A 20,786-nucleotide genomic window follows, 5' to 3' on the forward strand; every position below is an offset into this window, starting at 1 on the left:
GGTTTTCTTTTGTACTGTTGATTTGCCTATCCAGTTATCATGACAATAGCGTATCATTCAAGATACTATGGACTTATAATTATTTTAATATCTTATGAGAAGTCTTAAAGTCTTTTACAAAATTCTATAGGAGTTGCAGCACTTTGCCAAGTAAAAACATTGGAGTAAAAAACAGAACATGGGGCATTCTACGATTAAGTCTTCTAAGTCTTCTGGGTATTTTCATCCATTTTCCACAATTCAGCTTAACACTTTATGTGTTTTTTTGCTACTATTACAACATTTAGGATTTTTCCATTCTTTAGATTAGTTGCTGCTGGTACACAGGAAAGCTGTTAATTTTTATGTGCTTTTCTATAGGGTTTCAACGAAATAATTTATCAGTTGGTTCAATTAGTTTTTCACATATGTAATCATACCACATACAAATAGTGACAGTTCTGACTCCTGAAAAGAGTTCTATTTTTCATTCACATGTACTGTTTTGGCTAGCACTTCCAAACCATATTAATGTACCTGTTTTGTCTTTTCTTAATTTTCAAGGAGTTTTGTGAGCTTTTTGTTTGTTATTCTTGTTTCCTGTGTTGGGGACTGAACCCAGGCCTTGGCACAAGGTGGGCAAGTGCTCCTGCACGGAGCTCCAGCTCAGCCCTGAGGGGGTGTCTCTACTGTTAGTTTTATAGGAGCTTTTAATCTTTTATTTTATTTCATTTTATTTATCTCATTATTTATTTATGTAGAACCAGGGATTGAACTCAGACCCTTGAGCTTGCCAGGCAAGCGCTTATTCTATTGAGCCATCTCCCCGGCCCTTAAATATTTTATTTTACTTTTTTGTGAAAATCTTTTATATTTTTGATTGATATAAGGCATTTATTTATTTATTTATTTATTTATTTATTTACTGTGGTACTGGACTTTGAACTCAGGAACTTGCACTTGCCAGGCAAGCATTTATTCAACTGAGTCATCTCCCTGGCCTGCTTTTAATCTTTAAAAAAAATTTTTTTGGTACCTGGGATTGAACTAAGGACCTTGTGCTTGCCAGGCAGGTGCTTATGCAACTGAGCTATCTCTCCAGCCAAGAGCTTTTAATTGTTAAAGATCAGAAATGTTAAGGTTACTGAACATTTTGAGTCATCTACGTATATTATCATGTTGTTTTCTTCAACTAACTAATATTAGAAGATTTATTTTAATTCCTTTGATATACTCTAAGGGGTGAATGATGCTTATAACATATATTTTTTTAAATATCAAAGCTTTTTATACCAATTCTAATTTAGTACTATAAAACAAGTAGTCAAACTTATTAGGAATTAAAGGAATTTTAAGTAATCTTTTAAAATATCCCCATTATTGTAAATCTTAGGAACTATGATTTTTTCCCATAATTTTATTGTAACATATTTTTAAATTCTATCTACCTCCATGTTCACTAAAATTTGGCATCATATTTATATTTGAGATTGGTGTGGAGTTTTCTTTCTTTCTTTTTCTTTTTTTGGCGGAACCGGGGATTGTACTCAGATACTTGCGTTTGCCAATCAAGCGCTTATCCTACTGAGCCATCTCCCCAGCCCCTGAGTTTTCTATTTTGAAGAGTAATTTTTGTTAGGTATTATATCTGTTTTAACTTAACAAACTGACTGGATATCTTTCTCTGTTTGTCTATACTAGGGATAGTTTACCTAAATATTTTATTTCCTATAAGTAAGAAAGGCTTCCACACTAAGATAATTTGTTTTGAGGTCATCTTGCATGCATTTGTATTTGTTTGTTTGTTTGGTACTGGGGATTGAATTCAGGATCTTGTGCCTACCTCCCCAGGCCCTAGCACGCATCTTTCTTTTTTTTTTCTTTTTCTTTTTCTTCTTTTTGTGGTACTGGGAATTGAACTCAGGACCTTGTGCTTATTCTACTGAGCTATCTCTCCAGTCCTAGCACGCATTTTTGAAACCACTGGTTATCAAGGTTTTTCTTCCTTTATTGAAGATGTTAAATTTAGATTTTATATTACATTTTTGTATGTTCCTTTTGCATTTTAATATCTCAAATCTCTCTCTCTCTCTCTCTCTCTCTCTCTCTCTCTCTCTCTCTCTCTCTCTCTTTTTAGTGGAACCAGGGATTGAACTCAGCCCCTTGTGCTTGCCAGGGAAGGGCTTATTCCACTGAGCTATTGCCCTGGCCCCACCTTTTCTCTTTTAAGATTAGATTTTTTAAAAATTTAACATGTTTAAAGAATTGTTTTCCTGTTTTAAAATTGATGTAATTATTATTTTCATCATTATTTTTTCCTTCTGCTTCTCCTATATGTATTATTCTTATTTTGAGATTATTCATGGTATTTTTCTTTTTATATGAGACATTAAATTTATGTCCAAATACAGTTGAAGTTTTATTTTATTAAGTTTGAACTTGGATTCTTTTTATTTTTATAATGTTTTAGTTGTCACTAAGAAAATTCTTTTTAAAATTTCTTTTTCATCTTTTCTTTCTTTGGTACAGGGTTTCTCTGTGCGGACTGATACTGATCCTCTTCCTCAGCGCTGGGATTACAGGCATGCACCACCACCACGCCTGGCTTCCGTGGCTGGCATGGCGCACCCTGGGTTCTGGGGCCAGCATGGCACATGGAACCGGGGATCGAACCTGGGTCCTTGCACTTGGCAGGCAGGCGCTTAGACCACTGAGCTATTTCCCAAGCCCAAGAAAATCCTTTTGAATCTATCATTCTTTAGGAGAATTCTAGTCTCCAACTGTCTAGATTTTGTATGCTTATTCATCTAATCTTCTATTAGTAATTTCTTTTTGGTCAAAGAAAATGACCTTTACAATTTCTGTTTCTGGATTATACAGAGATTTTGTTTCGTTGGTAAATTAGAAAGAAAGAAAAAAAAAAAAAAAACAACCTTTCTGTCCCCTGCTATATTGGTCCACTTTAGAAAATACTCTATAAACCCTTGGAAAATAGGCTATTTCAATTGTTTATAGGTTATATACTTACTTCATCTAAGTTTTGGTGTATCTTTTTGTAAGGAATAAATATTTTGGATATTAGTTTTTAATCTAATATTGATTTTTTATTTTATTTTATTTTTGTTGTTGTTGTTTTATTTTGTGGGCACCAAGGATCAAAATTAGACCTTGTACTTGCCAGGCAGGTACTGTGCAGCTGAGCTATATCCCCAGCCATAATATTGATCTTTTAATAGAGGACTTTAATAACCTATTTTTTTCTTGTCAGTATTGATATATTTAGTTTTAACCTCTTTCATTTTCAAAAAATTTTCACTTCTGGCTTGTTATTTGCTTTCTGTCTTTTGCTATATCGATAGGGTTTCTATATCCCAAGTTCTCCCAGACTTAAAAGGCATATGCTGTTACTAGTTTCACAAGTGAGCATCTAGCTACTAAGATTGCCTGCTGAGTTATATTTTTAATTACCAAAGTGATAAGAGACAACACAAATTGAGCATATTTTTAATATTCTTTCAGCAATGCTTCCCATAGGCTTTCAGCCTTTGTTAACATAATCTTAGGTCTAGGATTCGTATTATTAATGTTTACATTATATATTTTTCTTTCAAAGAGCGAATATTGCTATTTGCATTCAGTTGTATGACCATATTTAACAGATTTCTGAATTCTAATTTAGAGTGGGTTCACTTTCTACCAAAGGGCTTTTGTACTATGACATCCCAGTCAATGCTTTTAGTTGTGTGTGTGTGTGTGTGTGTGTGTGTGTGTGTGTGTAGGGTCTCACTATGTAGATCAGACTCATAGTAATCCTCCTGTTTTCAACCTCCCTAGTGCTGGGATTACAGGCGTGTGCCACCACGTCTGTACTCCATCACTGGCTCAGTGAGCCTGGGGGTGGGGCTGGCATGGCATGTGTGTCAGGGATCGAATCCAGACCCCTGTGCTTGCCTAAGCAAGCACTTAGTCCTCCGAGCTATCCCGCTGGCCCTCCAGTCAATGCTTTTAATTCTGAATCACTTCATAGTTGGTGTGTACCTTCTAGAAAATGTTTCAATAAGGGATATATTTGTTGAGCTGGGGATATAGCTCAGCAGCATAAGCAGCTGCCTGGCAAGTACAGGGTCCTGAGTTTGATCCCTGGTACCAACAAACAAACAAACAAACAACCCTAAATTTGATGAGCAAATGAATACTTCCCTAGGGGAAGGAAACTTAGAGACACAACTTTGGTCTCTTTTGAGATGTGCATATTTGTAACTACATGGGCCATAATATGTAAGATTATAACAAATATATAAATATAGCAACATAAACCCTGGAAGTCAAGACAATGGCTTCTCTTTACCAAAGATTTTCTAGCTGGGGTTTCAGCAAAGAGAGAACTAGGAAGGGAGGAAAAGGCTCATGCGGTGGTGCAGAGCGCAGAGCCTGCGCGAATATGGCGGCGGGTAGGCGACGGGTTAGGCTCTTCCTTTTGTCCATCAGGCATTGCATTGTTGTGCAGCTATTCCAAGCCAGCACTGCGCTAGGGGCTGGCTGACTGTGCCATAAACTCGATCCTTTCAGTAGAGTATTCAGGCCAGCCTCAAGGCCATGGTGCGTGGCCCTGAGGCCGGCCTCAAGGCCACGGTGCATGGCCCTGTGGGCGATGTGGTCTTGTGCAGGGAGGAATTCTCTCTCCTCAGTGGTCAGACCAACTCAGTGGGAGCTCCAGGGAAGCATGCCGATTTGGCTTCCATACCAGGCAGCGTTTCCTAAAGCTGGACTTGGTCCCAGCCACACACTCTGGTTTTTGATGCGTGAGCTCCCTGACCCCAGAATGTCTCTAACCGAGACTGCCTGGGTACCACCACAAAGTTCTGGACTTCACTGACTGGGATCATGAGCACCCTGAAGACGGGGTCTACACTGCATCCTTTTTTGTATCTGCTGCCTCACAGTGCCTGGCCCAGAGCAGGCACTCAAGGAGAGCTCAGCAGGACAGACGCACGGGTGGATAGCGTGGACAGAGGATGCACAAGAGCTTCAGAGGGCCTTGACTCTGCGACTCTGCGATCTCATAGCGAGTCAGTGTCCCAAAGGGGTCAACAGTAAGGTTCTCAGCACCACCTCAAGATGGGAAAACTCACCGCACAGGGCGGCTGCATCCAGGGCTCTCCGTCCACTTGCATCGGCAGGAGCTTGTTAGTCCTGAAAGCCCAAAAACCAAGGGACACAGTGAGCTTCTCAGAGTAGCAGCATCAGTGTCATGCCTGCTAGGAAAGAAGAAGCGGGAAAGTTTCATGCGTCTGCCTAGGAATGGCTCTCTGGGAGGACTTGCTGAAAGCGGAATCCTGCCAGGCATGGTGGCTGCAACCCCCACACTCTGGGACGCGGAGGCAGAGGGATTGCAAGTTTGAGCTCATCCTGGGCAATTTAGAGACTTAGCGAGAAACGTATAAGGGGCTGGGAATGTAGCTTGGTGTGAGGCTCCGGGTTCAGTCAGGGCCAAGCTCTGGGATCTGCGTTCTCCCAAGCACTGTGGACGTGATTCTTAGTCCTTAGACCCCATTTTACAAATCCTTATTGTGGGGGAGCAGTGAGAGCTGCAGAAGTCTGGGAAAGAAGAGGCCAGCGAACAAGGCAGCGCTACCACTGGGCAGGCCCCGTTTGGTCCAGCAGTCAGCCAGAGGGCCAGAGGGCCAGCGGCCTGTGCCAGGATCTCTGCCGTGCTCGGGCCAGGGCTCCACCCGGATGCTGAGTGAACGGTTGCATCACGGTCATGAGGTAACGTCTCCGAGCTGAACAGGTACAGCGCGGGTCTGAGTGTGTCTCGCTTTGTCTTGCGCTCGGTCCTGAACAACAGTGTGCTCTGGGGTTGTGTGGACCGTGGGGCCGGCTTCATTGGGAGATGGGCAGCTAGGAAGACTACTCCCAAGGACAGGAAAGGTGCCGAGGAGAGAGCGCTGTTTCTTGTGTGAGCCACGGCTTCTCCGGCCTATGGATCCTTCTCACTTCCTGCTACAGAGCTCTGAACTCCTACTACATTGCCTCTGGGAGGAAAGGCGGCCCACTGAAGGCCTTTGGTCAGTGGGGTGGGGGACAGTGACTGCCCTGGTGCCCAGGAAGTCCTCACCTTGTTTCTAACATTGCAAAATGAGAAGGGCGAGTTAGGTTTTTGTGTGATGATTCTCCGACCAGACAGATAGTTAATGGTGACAACAATAAATATAATCATAAACAAATAATCAGAGGTAAGAAGCATGTTTTGGTACTTAAGGCTGAAAAAGATCTGGGAAATGCCTGAGAGGATGGGGGGTGTCTTAGCTCACACCTCTTTTTCTACCTGGAAACAGTCACTGAATACAAAGAAACAGGCTGCCCCGTGTACACAAGGTTTTAGATTTTTGGGGGAATGAGGATGTTGTGTTCTCTGTTGTCTACATAAGTTATGGCCTCAAAGTGCTGACTGACTAGGCCCTGTCAGTCTTAGTGACTTGCAAAGTGGATGAGGACAGAGAGATTAACCCAGAAAATGGAGTTCCTCTTAGGACAACAGCCCAGAAAGAGAGGGGAGTAAAGTTTACGCGAAATGGAAAAAAAACTGGAAAGGCAAAGGCATGGAATAAAGAAAAGGGGATGGTAGAATAGACCTTCTGCTTAGAGACATCAGGGACGCAGCTGCGGGGACCTTTCAGAGGGGGCGGGATAGTGCCGCCAGCAGTGCTGAGGCCACCTGCTCAAGATGTTCTGGAGGGAAAGGCTTCTGCGCTCAGATGCCTGTGGGAAACCCTACCCCCTGTGGAGATCCCTGAGGTGTAGTAATAGATCTGACTTGTAACAGGTGAATGGAAAAGAGAAAGGAATAATGGCTTCCGAAATAATGGGGGTGGGGAATCAGAGAAAAGATTAGCTGCATCGATTGACTAGAGGCAACTGAAATCAGAGGATCCTCTCCATTAGAGCCCGCAGCTTCCAGACCTGGAAGGGCTGGCTGTGCGGTCCATACATTGGAAAGTTGCTGTCATCGTGACAGGTTTGCTGAGTTTTGGGGTAGGGCACTCCCGCAGCCTGAACCCAGGATGCCGAGCGTGCTAGGCCAATGCTGTGTCACTGAGCTATAACCTTGGCCTCTTTTTTTTTTTTTTTTTTAAATTTTGAGACAGGGTCTCACTCTATTGTCCAGGCTGGGGTGTAACTTGTGATCCTGTTGCCTCAGCTTCCAGAATCGCTGGGATTACAGGGATGGGCCACTGATCCTGGCTCTGCTGTTAATGGTTTTATATAAAAAGGTTGATAGGAAATAGACCTTTTTTCCAAGGCCATTATCCAACAGAACATTAGAGAGCAGGGAACCTGTTTTGTTTTTTTTTTTTTTTTTTTTATTATCAGAATGTGCCCCCTGGCATACTAACATTTTAATTTGTAAAGATGAAAAAGGCACCGAATTTTATCTTTGGTTCTCTGGACTTTAAAAGCTTATATTCCTATTTAGAGAGTGTTACCAGGTTATTTTAAGGAACAGCAAATTGGTTGTGGTGGGCCCCGTAATTGATATTTGGGATGGTTATGCTTTATCTCCCTAGGGCATGGTCTACAAAGACATTCTTTGTACACTTTACCAAGCTTTTGTCCCCTATTGTCCCTATCCTATGATCCAAAGATGGCTTCCTAGCAGCTGTCTGCAGAACATTTAGGGAGGGATGAAGGCTCAGAGGCTGTGGGTAATGAGGAGGTATACCTGATGGTGACACAGGAACACTGGGCCAGCCTCCTGCCCGCACTCTTCAGGCCCGTGTAGATCTGTCCCATCTCCATGGCTCCCTCTAGCCCCACCACTTCGAGGAGCTGGTCACTGAGGTCTGCAGAGTGCGACAGAAAGGCAACGCATGTACATCTCTGTTCCTTAGACTGGTTCTGGCCAGAAGGGGTGCAGTCCCTAGAAGGCCAACCCAAGTCTCTCAGCAGCCCTTCATTCCTCCCGACAAGGGAAATAGGGTGTTTCTCTGAGGTCAATAAATGTACTTTTCACAAACCCAGTGGGAAAACGTTTTGGTAGAGAATGTTAACATGAACGCTGGCGTGTCCATCAGAAAGCCTTCTCCAAGGACGAGTGGCACGAGCAGTGAGCCAGCTAGTTCTGCAATGATTTCCACCCATGCTCCCAACTGCTAAAGACAAGGCTTTGTGATGAGGCTAGGAAGGAAGGTGAGGAAGCCACTGCCTGCCCTTCCCTTAGTGTCTGAGCAACGTTTGGCCTTGTGATGATGACTGGTGGTCAGTGGGCCTCATGTTTGGCCTGTGGGAAGCCACGGGCAAGCCACACTCCTGGGCCATCTTTGGGAAAATCAGTGACCTCCTTCAGGACACTAGGTACCTAATCCAAGCCAAGGAAATGAGTATTTCACTTACACCAGATTACTGAGCCCATGGTAGGAAAAGAGGGGTAGCCATGAGTCTCGGCTTCAGTCACCCAGGGCCAGTGGCCTCCTGGGGTGGTGGCTGCTCTCATTCAGAACTGGAAGTGGCCTATTCTGAACAATTCCTGAGGCTTGGAATTTGTCTCCCTGTTTCTCTTATAAAAGCAAAGGCAGGATTGCAGTGCAACCTTATGACTTGAAAACAGAAGCAAAATTTTAGAAGTAGAATTTCTTGAAGTTTTTATTCTTTGGCCTCGTGGGGACAAGAGCACTTTTCCTCACAGGCCCATAACACTGGGCTCTTGGTACCCACAAATGAGAAAACTGTGCCTCTGTGGATGCTTTTGTGTCTTTGACAGCTTCTGCCCTCTCAAGTGTCCCCTGATATAGTATAACAGTGTTTGTTCAGATTGGAAAGGAGATATTTGGGTTTGCCTTTATTGTTTTGTTGGGAAGACTAACAGAGGTTTAAAACACATTCTCTTGATGGATGTATTTCTAATGGAGACAGTTAAGCAAAGCGCTGGTTCAGCTGCATTGTGTCCACATCAGAGTGTTGCACTCGGGCGGACCACCGATGCACACAGCTGCCCACCGATGCCTGCACCGCAGTGCCGTCGGAGCTGTCTCCTGTGCATCCTTCCACACTCCGTTTTCCTGCTTGAGTAGTCCCTCCTTCACATCCCTGCAAAGCTACCACCTCCTTAAACTTTCTATCTCTTCTGGACTTGGGACAAGAAGCCATAAAAGGATGCTATTTGTTTAGGAGCATGCTCCAGGCTCTCTGAAGGAGTTGGGAGCTAATAAACAGCGAATGTCTAAGCCTCTAGTCACTTAATTAGTTCTCTTCTTACCCGAGGGTTGAATAACCACTGGACAATCTTAGGCTTCTGCACTAGTCTAACAGTGCCTATGAAAACAACATGGGCTACAGATAGGAAAGAAGCGGGGAAGGAGGAGGAGGAGGGGCAGGAGGAGAAGAGGCAAGGAACAGGATGAGGACGGGAAATAAACGCACTGCCTCTAGGGGTGAGGGGGTGGGGGAGTTGTGCTAGGCAGGAGAGAGGAGAAAACGGGCAGAAGTTTTTAAAAGTTTCTCCTGTGGCAGACAGAGACAGATGTCTTATAAAATGTTGCTCCTTGTACCAGCCCTTGGTATCTGACAGCGCTGCGAGGGTTCAATGTTTTCGCTCCTTGCAACACTCCCGGGTAACAGAATGTTCTGAGAAGCAGGGGACTTAATAGACTCCAGTGTTTCAGCTTTACGACGTCTTGGTCTTTTTAACCAATTTTCCCGTTGAATGGCTTTTCACTCTGAAGTTGTTATCACTTCCCACGCGTTACCTCGCAGCGATCACTTCCCACGCGTTACCTTGCTTCCTGGCTCTAGAAGAGAAGTAATGAAGGCTGAGCTCATCAGGTGAGTGGGTGGGAGGGGGCAGGGGCCCCGGGATGAGGAAATGGGGAGATCAGGTCTGGGGAAGGGGCGAGGGTCCTGTGGCGCTGTTGTCTCTTCTGCCTTTGCTTTTTCGCTCTGGCTCCTCCTAGGCACAGAGCGGCAATGGTGACGCCTGCCTACTGCAACGCCTGCCTACTGCAAAGGCAAGACTTAACTGCTCTCCTCCTTCTCTACTGCCTGCAGGGTCTTCCATCCACCTTCTTACAGACTGGCCTACGGAGAAGTCTTTAGAGAAACCTATTTAGCTTTGTTTTCCAAACTTACCAAACAACAAAAACTTTATGGTATTTTTTTTCTTTGAAATACACTTTTTTTCTTTCATTTATGTACTTGATACAGGGTCTCACTATGCAGCTTGGACTCGCAGTGATCCTCCTGTTTTCAGCCTCCCCTCTTCTGGGATTACAGCCCTGCGCCACCATGCCAGGACTTGGTGGTGGTGGCCAGCTCAGCACGCCTTGGGGGCAGGGCTGAAGCCATATGTGGTGCCAGGGATTATACCTGGGTCCTGTACTTGCTTAAGCAAGTGCTTAGCCCCTTGAGCTATATCACTGGCCCTGAAACATACTTTTGGAAATCCTAGCTTGCTCAATCTCCTTTACTTCCTCTATCACAGAGATACTTAGGAGAACATTAAATATGGTATTGAGTTAAAAGAGAACAAAATGCAAATCAATGTCTAGGCACACCTAACAATTAATGTTGAGAACACAGAATACAGGATTGGGACATCTGGTATACCAGGTGTCTGTTTTACCTCTGGTACCAAAGATTTTGAGTGCAATTTTGGCAATTCATGTCATCTCCATATTGTCTTTACACTCTTCAGTGCATTTGCCATGGAGTGTCTATGCACCTTAGTAAAATAGAAATTCATTCATTCATTCATTCATTCACCAGCCACTGAGGAACAACCAGCTGGGCCAGGGTTATTGCTCAGCAGCACAGTGCCTGTCTGGCAAGTATAAAGTCCTGAGTTTGATTCCTGGCAATAAAACAAAACAAAACCCAACCAATTGCCAGACATGGTTAAGAGTTGGAAACACAAAGCATTCTATTCCTGGGCTGCGGAGATAGCTCCATAGTCTAAGCGCCTGCCTGGCAAGTGCAAAGACCTAGGTTTGATTGCTGCTGCTGCAAGCCATGTGGGCCCCAGAACTCCAGGCCCATTGTGTAGGCCACCAAAACTGGGTGTGGTGGTGCACGCCTGTGACCCAGCACTGAGGAGGCTGAGATAGGAGGATCACTACGGGTCTGAGCTGCTTAGTGAGATCCTGTACAAAATAGATAAATGAAAAAAAAAAAAAAGTTCTGTTCCTGAAGGCCTTTTGGACACACACACAAAAGCAGAATTAGACATAGAAAATGTTATAGTGGAACTATGTTATCAAGGAAGGCTGAGTGGCTGACTCTGACTAGGCAAGGCACAGAAGGCAGGGGCCACAGATATGTGAAGAAGATGCCGAAGGATTATTGCTGAAGTAATTTTCTGGGTTGATAAGAGGAAGGAGGGAGGATGTTTCAGAACAAGGTTGGTCAGGCATGGCTTGGACAGGCACAGGATGCAGACAAAATTAACTTAGTAACAAACGTACTTCACGATTTCATTGGAAATATTTTTTCCCCTAAGGTGAATTGCTTCCAGAGACTTTATGGAGCAGATGTAGGGGAAGGGACTCCCTGGGTCAGGCTCAAGCTTGTTAGCCACAAGTTGGGCCTCTCAACACTGCTTTCAGTCCTTTGTGACAAAGCCTTGTGCAGTATTATGACAGCAAACACTTAATATGCACCCTCCAGGAAAGGAAGAAGATCAAGTATGGGAAAATGGAAGATGGAGAATACAGAAGCAAAAGGAACAGAAGGACAACAACAGCAGTTCTGATCTGGCCCACTTGCTTTGGCCTCTAGAATGCAATTTTATAAATGCAAATCTGATAGGTTATCCTCATGCCAAAATCCTCAGTGCCACCAAGCATAACATCTATGCAGGAGAAGCTACAGCAAGCATTCATTCCTTCACACTGATGGTATAAAGCAGGAGACTTTAAAAAAGAGATCTGGCCAATTGAAATGAATCTAAAATTCTTGGGGGGGCCGGCCAAATAGCTTAGCAGATTAAAGTGCTTGCAAGCAGGCACAGGGGCCAGGGATTGGATCCCCAGGCCTGCCATGCTGGCCCTGGCTCCAGGGCACACTGAGATGGCAATTGAGACTGGGCGTGGTGGCGTGCGTCTGTAGTCCCAGCTCTTGGGAGGCTGTAAACAGGCAGATCGCTATGAATCCGATCTATTAGTGAGACCCTGAACACCCGGTAGACCCTTCCCTAAACTACAAAAAATAAAATAAAATAAAATAAAATTCTTATACTGGTTTATCCATTACTTCCTTTCTTGGAATTGATCTGGAGAAATAATAGACAGAACCTCAATTCATAGAAATCTGTATAATTGTCATCCCATATAAATTGTAAAATAGTGATCCCTGTCCTCCATTTCCACTTGTATGGGAACAGTTCAATAACTGGTGTGCTATACAAATGATAGTTATTTTCTGCTATAATACACAGAATGACACTGAATATATTTAAGTTACAACATTAAGTGTGAAGGTGAGATACAGACTTATATATGGTGTGTTCTCAACTAGGCATAGATATGCATAGGAGAAAAGGGCAGATCTCAGCAAAATCTTAACAGTGGTGAGTTCTGGGTAATTAAATTAAAAGTATTGGCTATTTTCTTTTTATAGTTTTCCAGGTATTTCCTACTTTCTTTAAGTACACATGAATGCTATAACTTAAAAGTAATTTAGAAAACATATCAGGTGCTCTTATGGCAGAAAAGCCCAAATGTCATCAACCTCATGAAGGTCTGCTGAACTCCTCTGCTTGCAGTTTGATTAGATACTTGCTAAATTCTCCCAAGTAGATACGGTCAAAGGAAGGGCAAGGAAATGGTTGCTATTGGCTATGGGCTGAAAACAGTTGCAATTACTGTAACACAGAGCTTGGCTGAAGGGTTAGATGAGAAGAGAGGGGGCTGGCAAGATAGCTCAGCGTGCTAAAGTGCCTGCTTAGGCAAGCTTAGGCAAGCTTAGGCAAAGCGCAGGGACAGAGGTTCAATCCCTGGCACCACATGCCACGCCAGTCCCATCCTGAGAGCTGGCCATGAAGAAAAGAAAAGAAAAAAGAAAAGAAAAGAAAAAGAAAAGACAGAAGGCATGCAGGTGACTTGGGAGGTTTTACGACAGCTGTTCTCTGGCAGTGGGAGAGAGGGGGTTGGGAAGAGGAGGTATGAGTGGTGCTAGTCGGTGGTCAATCTCCCCTGTGGCACCAGCAGTGGGGCAGCTGAAGTAGATGCTGGTGTTGAAGATGAATGAGTCTGGGCTGGTGGTTTTTACATTTGCTGTGTGGTAGTTATTTGGGGGATTTTAAAAGTAATGATCCTCAGGCTATACCCAGTACCAGTTTAATTAGAATGTGAACTAGACATCAATAACTGTTTTTTTTTTTTTTTTTTTTTTTTGTACTGGGGATTGAATTTGGGACCTTGTGCTTGCCAGGCAGGTGCTTACGTGGCTGAGCTACTTCCCTGGTTCAATAACTGTTTTTAAAGATCCCTGGGTGACTCCAACATTCAGCAGTTTGAAAACCACTGGTCTAGGTTCTTGGCCCCACTGGTGGGTGGTTCTAAGTGTGGCCTTGATCCAGCGGACTCTGTGTGACCTCGTAACTAGTTAGAAATGCAAATTCTTGGGTTCTCCCCCAGACCTATTGGCTCAGATACTCTGAAGGTTGAGCCTAGCATTCTATGTCTTAACAAATCCTCTAGAAGGTTCTAAGACATATTGAAATTTGAGAACTTGAACTCAAGGAACTTCCATTGCCCAAACATATACAGGAGTTGGAGTGAAGAGCAACGTAGTGCTTTATAGAGAGCTTCCTCTGTCGAAAATTAGGAGTAATAGCATGGATCCTGAAGGATGGCTGTGAGATTTAAATGGCAGGGCTGTGTGAAAATACCTGGCACAGATTAGGCACTGAAAATATATTCCTTTCATTCTGTCTTCTCCATCTTCATCCTCATACTTCCTAGCCATCTGCTTAGCCACTCAAGAGCTCTGTTGAGGAGTGCGTCCCTAACGCTGGACTTGTGTTTAGGAGTGCATCCCTAACGCTGGACTTGTGAAGATTCTTAAATCTTCTGTGCTCCTTACTGCTCCTTACGGATTTTCACCTCTGCAAGAGGCCAGCCTTCAGGGTGAGCTCCGGGTGAAGTGCTCCGGGTGAAGTGGGCACCTGCTCTGTTCGAGATCTGCTCCCTTCATCTCTTCCCTAATCCCCTCCCCTTTCCCACTTGTTTTATCTCAACAGCCCCATTTTGGCTTTGATTCTTTGATCCTTAATGTTGGGAGGAGGGAGCTGAACTGAACAGGAGCATAAGGTCTGGCAGCACACTCACGCCCCATCTGCCCCTTCAGACCCTCTGGGAGTGCTGGAAGCCAGAGGGACAACGTCCAAGCCCGAGATCAAGGTGCTGATAGGGTTGGTGTCTGCAGAGATCTCTGCTTGGCTTGCAGATGGCTCTCCGCTTGTGGCTGCTTTGCACGGATGTCCTCTGTACACACGCAGCTGTGCTGTCCATATTGTCCGTGTTTCATCTCTCCACGAGGACACCAATCAGATTAGATTAGGCTCCTCCTCATTTTTGCTCAGTTTCCTCCTTGAAGGCCCTGTCTGCACCCCACAGTCACACTCTCAGGTACTGGGAGCTTGGGCTTCTCCATACACAGGTGAAGGTTGAGCCAGTTCAGTGCAAGTCAAATCTGCTTCAAAAGAGATAAAGAACCTGAAGGCGTTCTGTACACAGCCAGGTCCCGTATAGCTTGCTATGAGAAGCTGACAGGTGCCAGGTATATCTGACAAAGAAAGGACACGGCCCAGCTCAGTCCCAAGTCTCGACAGGTGAGCGGCAGCTGGCAGTCTTTCTGCAGATCTGGCCGCCAAGGCTGCAGCAGGCGTGGCCTTAGGCTGCTGTCCATGGAGATGCGCCATATGCCCTGGTGGCTTGGGCGCCTGAAACCCAGCAAAGCCTGACACTGATCAGCCCCTTTGAGCTCCCCAGGGGGATGGTGGAATGGATCAAATGCTGCTCCTGGCTACAGGGCTTCAAGGATCAGCTTAGAAGCAAGGCAGCCTGAGAAGGCCTGGGAGAAGGCAGAAAGAACCCCAAAGACTATTTCCTGACCTGCAGGAGAACAGCTCTGGGACTCCCTGGGCACAAAGGAGCAGGGAAATAGGAAGATTGTCGCTGGCCAAACTGCATTCTCACCCCCAGGTTGCCACCTGGCCCTTTAAAGCACAGGCCCACAGATATCTGGATCATTACTAGCTGGAAAAATAATCTATGACTCATGCTTTCCCTAGAGATCATGGCCTAGTCAGGAGGAGAGAGGCGGAAGGCCTCTTACAGCAAACCAAGCAGGCAGATGGCTCCTTCCTCAGCATTCCGTAAGACAGGACGGCACAGTGTATTCTGCAACAGGTGGCGGGGCTGGGGGCAGACTTGGGGCTGAATCTGATTGTCCAGTCACTTGCTTATCAGAGGGGAGGAGGCATCTAACATCTCCAGAAGTTCAGGGATAGCAAGGCATGGGCAGGGCTGTTGGGGATTGAACTCAGGACCTTGCGCTTGCCATGGAAGAGCTTATTCCATTGAACCATCTCCCCAGCCGCTATTGCAAGTTTTGAAGAGATGCCATCAGGAGCCCCGATCCCACGGGAGTAGGGCACAGAGGGCCTCAGGGAGCAGCTGCTCTCCCTGTGATGTTATGTGCCGTGTGTGTGTGTGTGTGTGTGTGTGTGTGTGTATTTTTAGGGAAGGGTCTGCAGGGTGTTCAGGGTCTCACTACTAGATCAGAATCAGTGATCCTCCTGTTTACAACCTCCCAAGCGCTGGGGTTAGAAAGGGATGCCTTTGCCAGGCTCTTTGCCACACAGAAGGTCCTAGTAATAACTGTAACTCAGAGAAGGAATGGGAAGAAGAGGAAGAAGAGGAGGAGGGGATGGGACAGGAAGGAGGTGAGTAGGACAAGAAAGAGGAAAAGTGGGCCCTGAAGAGGAGAAAAGCAGAGATGTAGAGACACTGTGATGACGTTGAGCTTGCAGGATAACTGCCTCTTCTGGAAAGTTCAGGCATTCCCATTTCTATTTCCTTTACTTAAGAAGGGAGGAAGCCTTTTGTTTGAAAATGGGTTCCTTTTCTTTCTGTGGAGCTCTGTGTGTGTGTGTGTGTGTGTGTGTGTGTGTGTGTGTGGAGAGAGAGAGAAAGAGAGAGAGAGAGAGCGAGCGCTGGAGATCTCTAGGTATGGATTTGACATCTCTGGTCCTACTGGGTGCAACACCCTTATCACACTGGCTCCAGGGTTTCTTCTACTCTATTCTTAGGGGTTAGTGGAGCACCATGAGGGTAAAGGATACAGAGAACTTCAAGTAGACTTTGAACCTCATAACTTTCTTGGATCCAGATCCCTTAGGAAGTGGCCAAGAGCCACTGTGTTCTGTGGTGAGGCTGCTGGGCCTGTAGTAGAGGAATGTACTAGAAGCTTGGGCTCTGTTTTGACTGTCCAGCCCTGTGACCATGAGCAAATCACTTACCCTCTCAGGGCCTCAGTTTCCCTGCTTTGGGCTTTGGGGTGGAGGTGCTTTATCCTTAAGGATATTTGAGCTTCCTGCCAAGATGGAGGCTGGTGTCTTTACCCAGTCAGGAGTAGCCTACAATAGTCCTTGCCTGTGCTCATACTACACTGAAGACAAAGGTGCCATGTTGCCCTGCTCCAGATCAAAAGAAATCCCAGGCCACAATGGCCATTGTTGTTGGTTCCCGTGGGTCAGGTGGCAAATCATGTCCTGCATTGTGTGGCTTTATCCACAGGGTTAGCCTGGGCTGAAGAAATTGCCCAGAGATGGGGCTTCTGAACTTTTTAATGGAAGGCCAGGTGCTTGAGAAGGAGGGACAGCAGCAGCAGAAGGCAGGGCTAAGTGGTGGGGAATGTCTCAGGAAGGACAGATCTGGAAATGGCTCTGCAGAGAAGTTCTGCTTCCAGCATCTCAAAGGTGTGTGGCATCGCCTGGGAAGGCGGGTGGGCAGCGGGGCGACGGGACTTGCCCTTCTGGTGCCAGTGAGAACCGCTGTTGGGTACAGACTCTAGGCCAGGCCTAATGCTTTGCAAGTTTTGTTTTCAACCCTTGTGGCCACTCTGCTGGAGACTACTTTCTGGATGGAGGTGAAAACAGAAGTTATTGCTCTGACATAAAATGAAATAAAAAATCTTTGAGGCTCAGTGAGCTTAAGGAGCTTGCCTACCAGCCCACAGTTGGCTACTTGAATTTAAACAAGGTTCTATAGCGCTCTAAAATTGAACTCAGGGCTGGCTAGATAGCTCAGCGGACTAAAAAAGCACCTGTTAGGCAGAGTGCAGCAGCTGGGGTTTGATCCCTGGCATGCTGTGCTGACCCAACCCTGGGGGCGTGCTGAGATGGGGATTGAGACTGGGCGTGGTGCCGCACACCTGTAATCCGAATTCTTGGGAGGCTGAACACAGAGAATCACTATGAGTCAGATCTACGTAGTGAGACCCTGTAGACCCTGTACTAAATACATTAAAAAAATAAATAAATAAAACTTAACTCAGGTCAAAGGACTCAAGGCAGAGACAAAATTCCTTGGCGTTACAGGGCTTCCAAAGGCAGGGAGGTGAGCTTGGAGTGGGGCAAGACCCTCCTCCTCTCAGGAAGACTTCTTGGCAGCATGATCGGATTACATGGCATTCCCAGTTCTTCAGCCTGAAGGTAAGGTACTAGCTGGGGTGTCATCTGGGGTTACTTACCACCAAGCTCAAGGAGTTTCAATTCCAACTACAGTGTATGGAATAAAATGAACCCGTTACTGGTGAGGCTTGTAGCTCAGCTCCAACCTGACTCCCAGGTATGATCACAGCGTAGACACCTACACTGACCAAGCTGACCCCAGCCCAGAGGGATGCATACAGCTCCCCACGGCCCCCAGAAAGACGAAGAGGTGATTTGGGGCAGGGAGAGACTTTTCCGGTTGTTGGGTCAGGACTGGTCAGGAAAGGAGAGGTAAGTGATGGTACTCTGGTGTGTGTGTAGAGAAAATTCTAGGTTTTGAATCCTAGGACTTGGACTGTAGCCCACATCCACCAATCAGTGAGGCCGTGAACAGGTCCGTTAACCTTCTTGGGCCTTCATATTTTTGACCTGTAGAGTTTGTCAGGGGTGGCTGTGTGTGTGTGTGTGTGTGTGTGTGTGTGTTTTCACTGTATTTAGTATAGGGTCTCAATACACAGATTGGATTAGCAGTGATCCTCCTGTTTTCAGCCTCCCAAGTGCTGGGATTACAGGCACGCACCACCACGCCCAGTCTCAATTGCCGTCTCAGTGCACCCTGGGGGCAAGGCTGGCATGAGGCCTTTAATCTTGGACTTCCCACCTTCTAAATGATGAGAAATGAATTCCTTTCCTTTATAACTTTTCCAATCTGAGGTATTGTGCAATGGCAGCAGAAAATGCACTAAGACAGAGGTGCTATGGGGATTTGTGATGAGATGACTCATGTAATATGTTTTAAGCGTCTAGCGTTCAGTTCTGAGAAGGGGAAGAGGTCTGTGTTGGCAGTGTGCTGGAGGAGGATAGATGCCAGTCCCTGCGGAAGGCATCCGTTCTGCTGAAGGAGGCCTCCGGCCATGGGGGCTGGGATGGCTGGAGAAGGCTGAGCAGTGCCTGGAGAAGGCAGCAGCCTGCTGGCCTGCTGGTGGGGCAAGAGGAATCCCCCACTAGCCAAGGTCCTGCCCTCTGTCCCTGCTCTCTCCCGTCCATTGTCTTTGGGCCTCTGATTCCCAAACCAAGCCCTTAGACTTAGAGCCCTACGTAGGCATCAGTGTCCTCACCACTTTCCCTGCTGCCAGGTCCTGTCCCTTTCTTCTCACTGAAACTGTCCGTGACTGTCAGATCCTATTGCTCCTAGCTTCCGAAATCTTATCCCTTCTTCATATGTAAAAGATCACGTACAGGGCTGACCAAATAGCTCAGTGGATTAAAGTGCCTGCAAGCAGATGCAGGGGTGGGTTCGATCCCGGGGTTCTGCTGTGCCGGCCCCGCCCCTGAGGCACGGTGAGAGGGCAATTGAGACTGGGTGTGGTGGCGCATGCCTGTAATCCCAGCACTTGGGAGGCTGTAAACAGGCAGATCCCTATGTGATCTAGTAGTGAGACCCTGAACACCCTGTAGACCCTTCCCTAAAATACCAATAAATAAATAAGTAATCATGTACAAACTGCACGACAAGATATGAAAAGGGCTTCAGAAGTAGCAAAGGGAAGATTGGGAAGATAGACATTCTTGACATGCTACGTTTGTGTGCTCAGCCCGGCCATGCTCCCCTTCTCCCATTCACTGACTTTTCCAATTCTTTCCAGCTCCAAGCACTAGCACATGTGTGTGCACACACACACACTAACAATGTGAGCACACACATACATGCACACACGCTCCATTTTGTTCATTCACTGATTGCCTACAAATATTCACTGATGGCCTATTTGGTTTGTGGCGCGGTGCTGGGTAGCTAGGGCTCAAGTTCTGAAGAGGAGAACCTCTTTTCCCTGACTGCCATCATCTTATGCAACTCACGACTCTGCGACTCCGTGGTGTTTGTGTGTTGTACCAGTATCAACACGATTGTCCTAAATAGTTCTTATGTGTAGACAAGTAGGTTGGAAACTACTTGGGGCTGGGCAATGGTATATTCTTGTTGCCTCCTCCAGAGCTCCTGGAGCACCTTAAGTACTTGAAGGCAGGTGTGAGTCCAGGCTCTATGGGTGTGGTTTCGCCCTAATCTCTTAACCGTACTTAGCCTCTGAGTCCTCAAACATAAGATGGGGTAGTAATTAAAAATGCAACAGTCTTGACTCATAAATAGGTGCTCAATAAGTAACAGTGTAATACATATTGGCTGAGATTGAACACTGCTATGGATTGAACGTCTGGGTATCCTCCATAATTTATGTGTTGAAGCTCTAACCCCAACTTGAAGGCAGGCCTTTGGGAGGTAATTAGGTCATGAGGGTGGAGGTCCTGTGAAAGGAATTAGCGCCCTTCTAAGAAGAGACAGGAGGGAGATGAGCTTTCATTGAGCAAATGCAGTAGGAAGTGTCTATCTACGAACCAGGGTGTAGGCTTTCACCAGCAATTAGCTGGTTCTTTGATCTTGGACTTCTCAATTTCCAGACTGTGAAAAGGAAATTTCTGTTGTTTAAACCACTCAGTCTATGGTATTCTCTTGTAGCAGCCCAAACTGGCTAAGACAGACACTTCTTGTGCAAAATAGAAGCAAACTAGAAACACCAATGTTTAGGTTGTGCCGAACGTGTGGCCAGCATGGTGTTTATTATGGTCTCTGGAAGTCCACAGTGCTAAATGACCCAAAGGTCCTGCAGGGGAACAGGAGCTGGTTTGAGAACTGAGAGGCGTTAGCACCACAGAGAAAAACTAAGGTGCCTGGTCACGCAAGGAGCCTAGTCTAGACCTTGCTTCTGTGTGTGAAGAGTGAAAGATTCCTTGGCTCCTTGACTCTGTTTTGAGCGGCAGACCTCCGGGGACAGGAATTGAGCTGGAGTTCTACTCCAGCTTGAACCTGTGTGAGCAAGTTTCCCTCTGCAGATGGTGAGCAGTTCCCCGAAGTAGATTTTCACCTCCGGCAGCCCTTCCTGGGTCTGGTAGAGAGGAAGGAGAAGAGGACACAGCTGGAGCCGGAGTTGTCATCTTTAGAAGTCAGCTGAGGAAGAAGGGGCAATTGCTTTCTCTGAACTCCCAGTGAATCTGTGCTAAGCAATGATAACGGGAAGTAGGGAGGCTGGCCTGGGTTTAG

At 46.0% G+C, this 20,786-nt stretch overlaps 1 protein-coding gene across 2 annotated transcripts in view; it reads right to left on the bottom strand.

Annotated features, from left to right (window-relative positions):
- Dgkg (diacylglycerol kinase gamma) overlaps window positions 1-20,786 on the bottom strand; it is a 167,557-nt gene that overhangs the window by 7,191 nt on the left and 139,580 nt on the right. For both annotated transcript variants that reach the window (XM_004640881.2, XM_004640879.2), the window contains 2 exons: window positions 7,703-7,823; window positions 5,112-5,172 (listed from right to left, as the gene is read on the bottom strand). In XM_004640881.2, the coding sequence (XP_004640938.1) occupies window positions 5,112-5,172; window positions 7,703-7,823 (182 nt within the window). The remainder of the gene's footprint in view (window positions 1-5,111; window positions 5,173-7,702; window positions 7,824-20,786) is intronic.

Source organism: Octodon degus, unplaced genomic scaffold, assembly GCF_000260255.1.
Source record: "Octodon degus isolate 3935 unplaced genomic scaffold, OctDeg1.0 scaffold00128, whole genome shotgun sequence".
NCBI classification, from domain to species: domain Eukaryota; kingdom Metazoa; phylum Chordata; class Mammalia; order Rodentia; family Octodontidae; genus Octodon; species Octodon degus.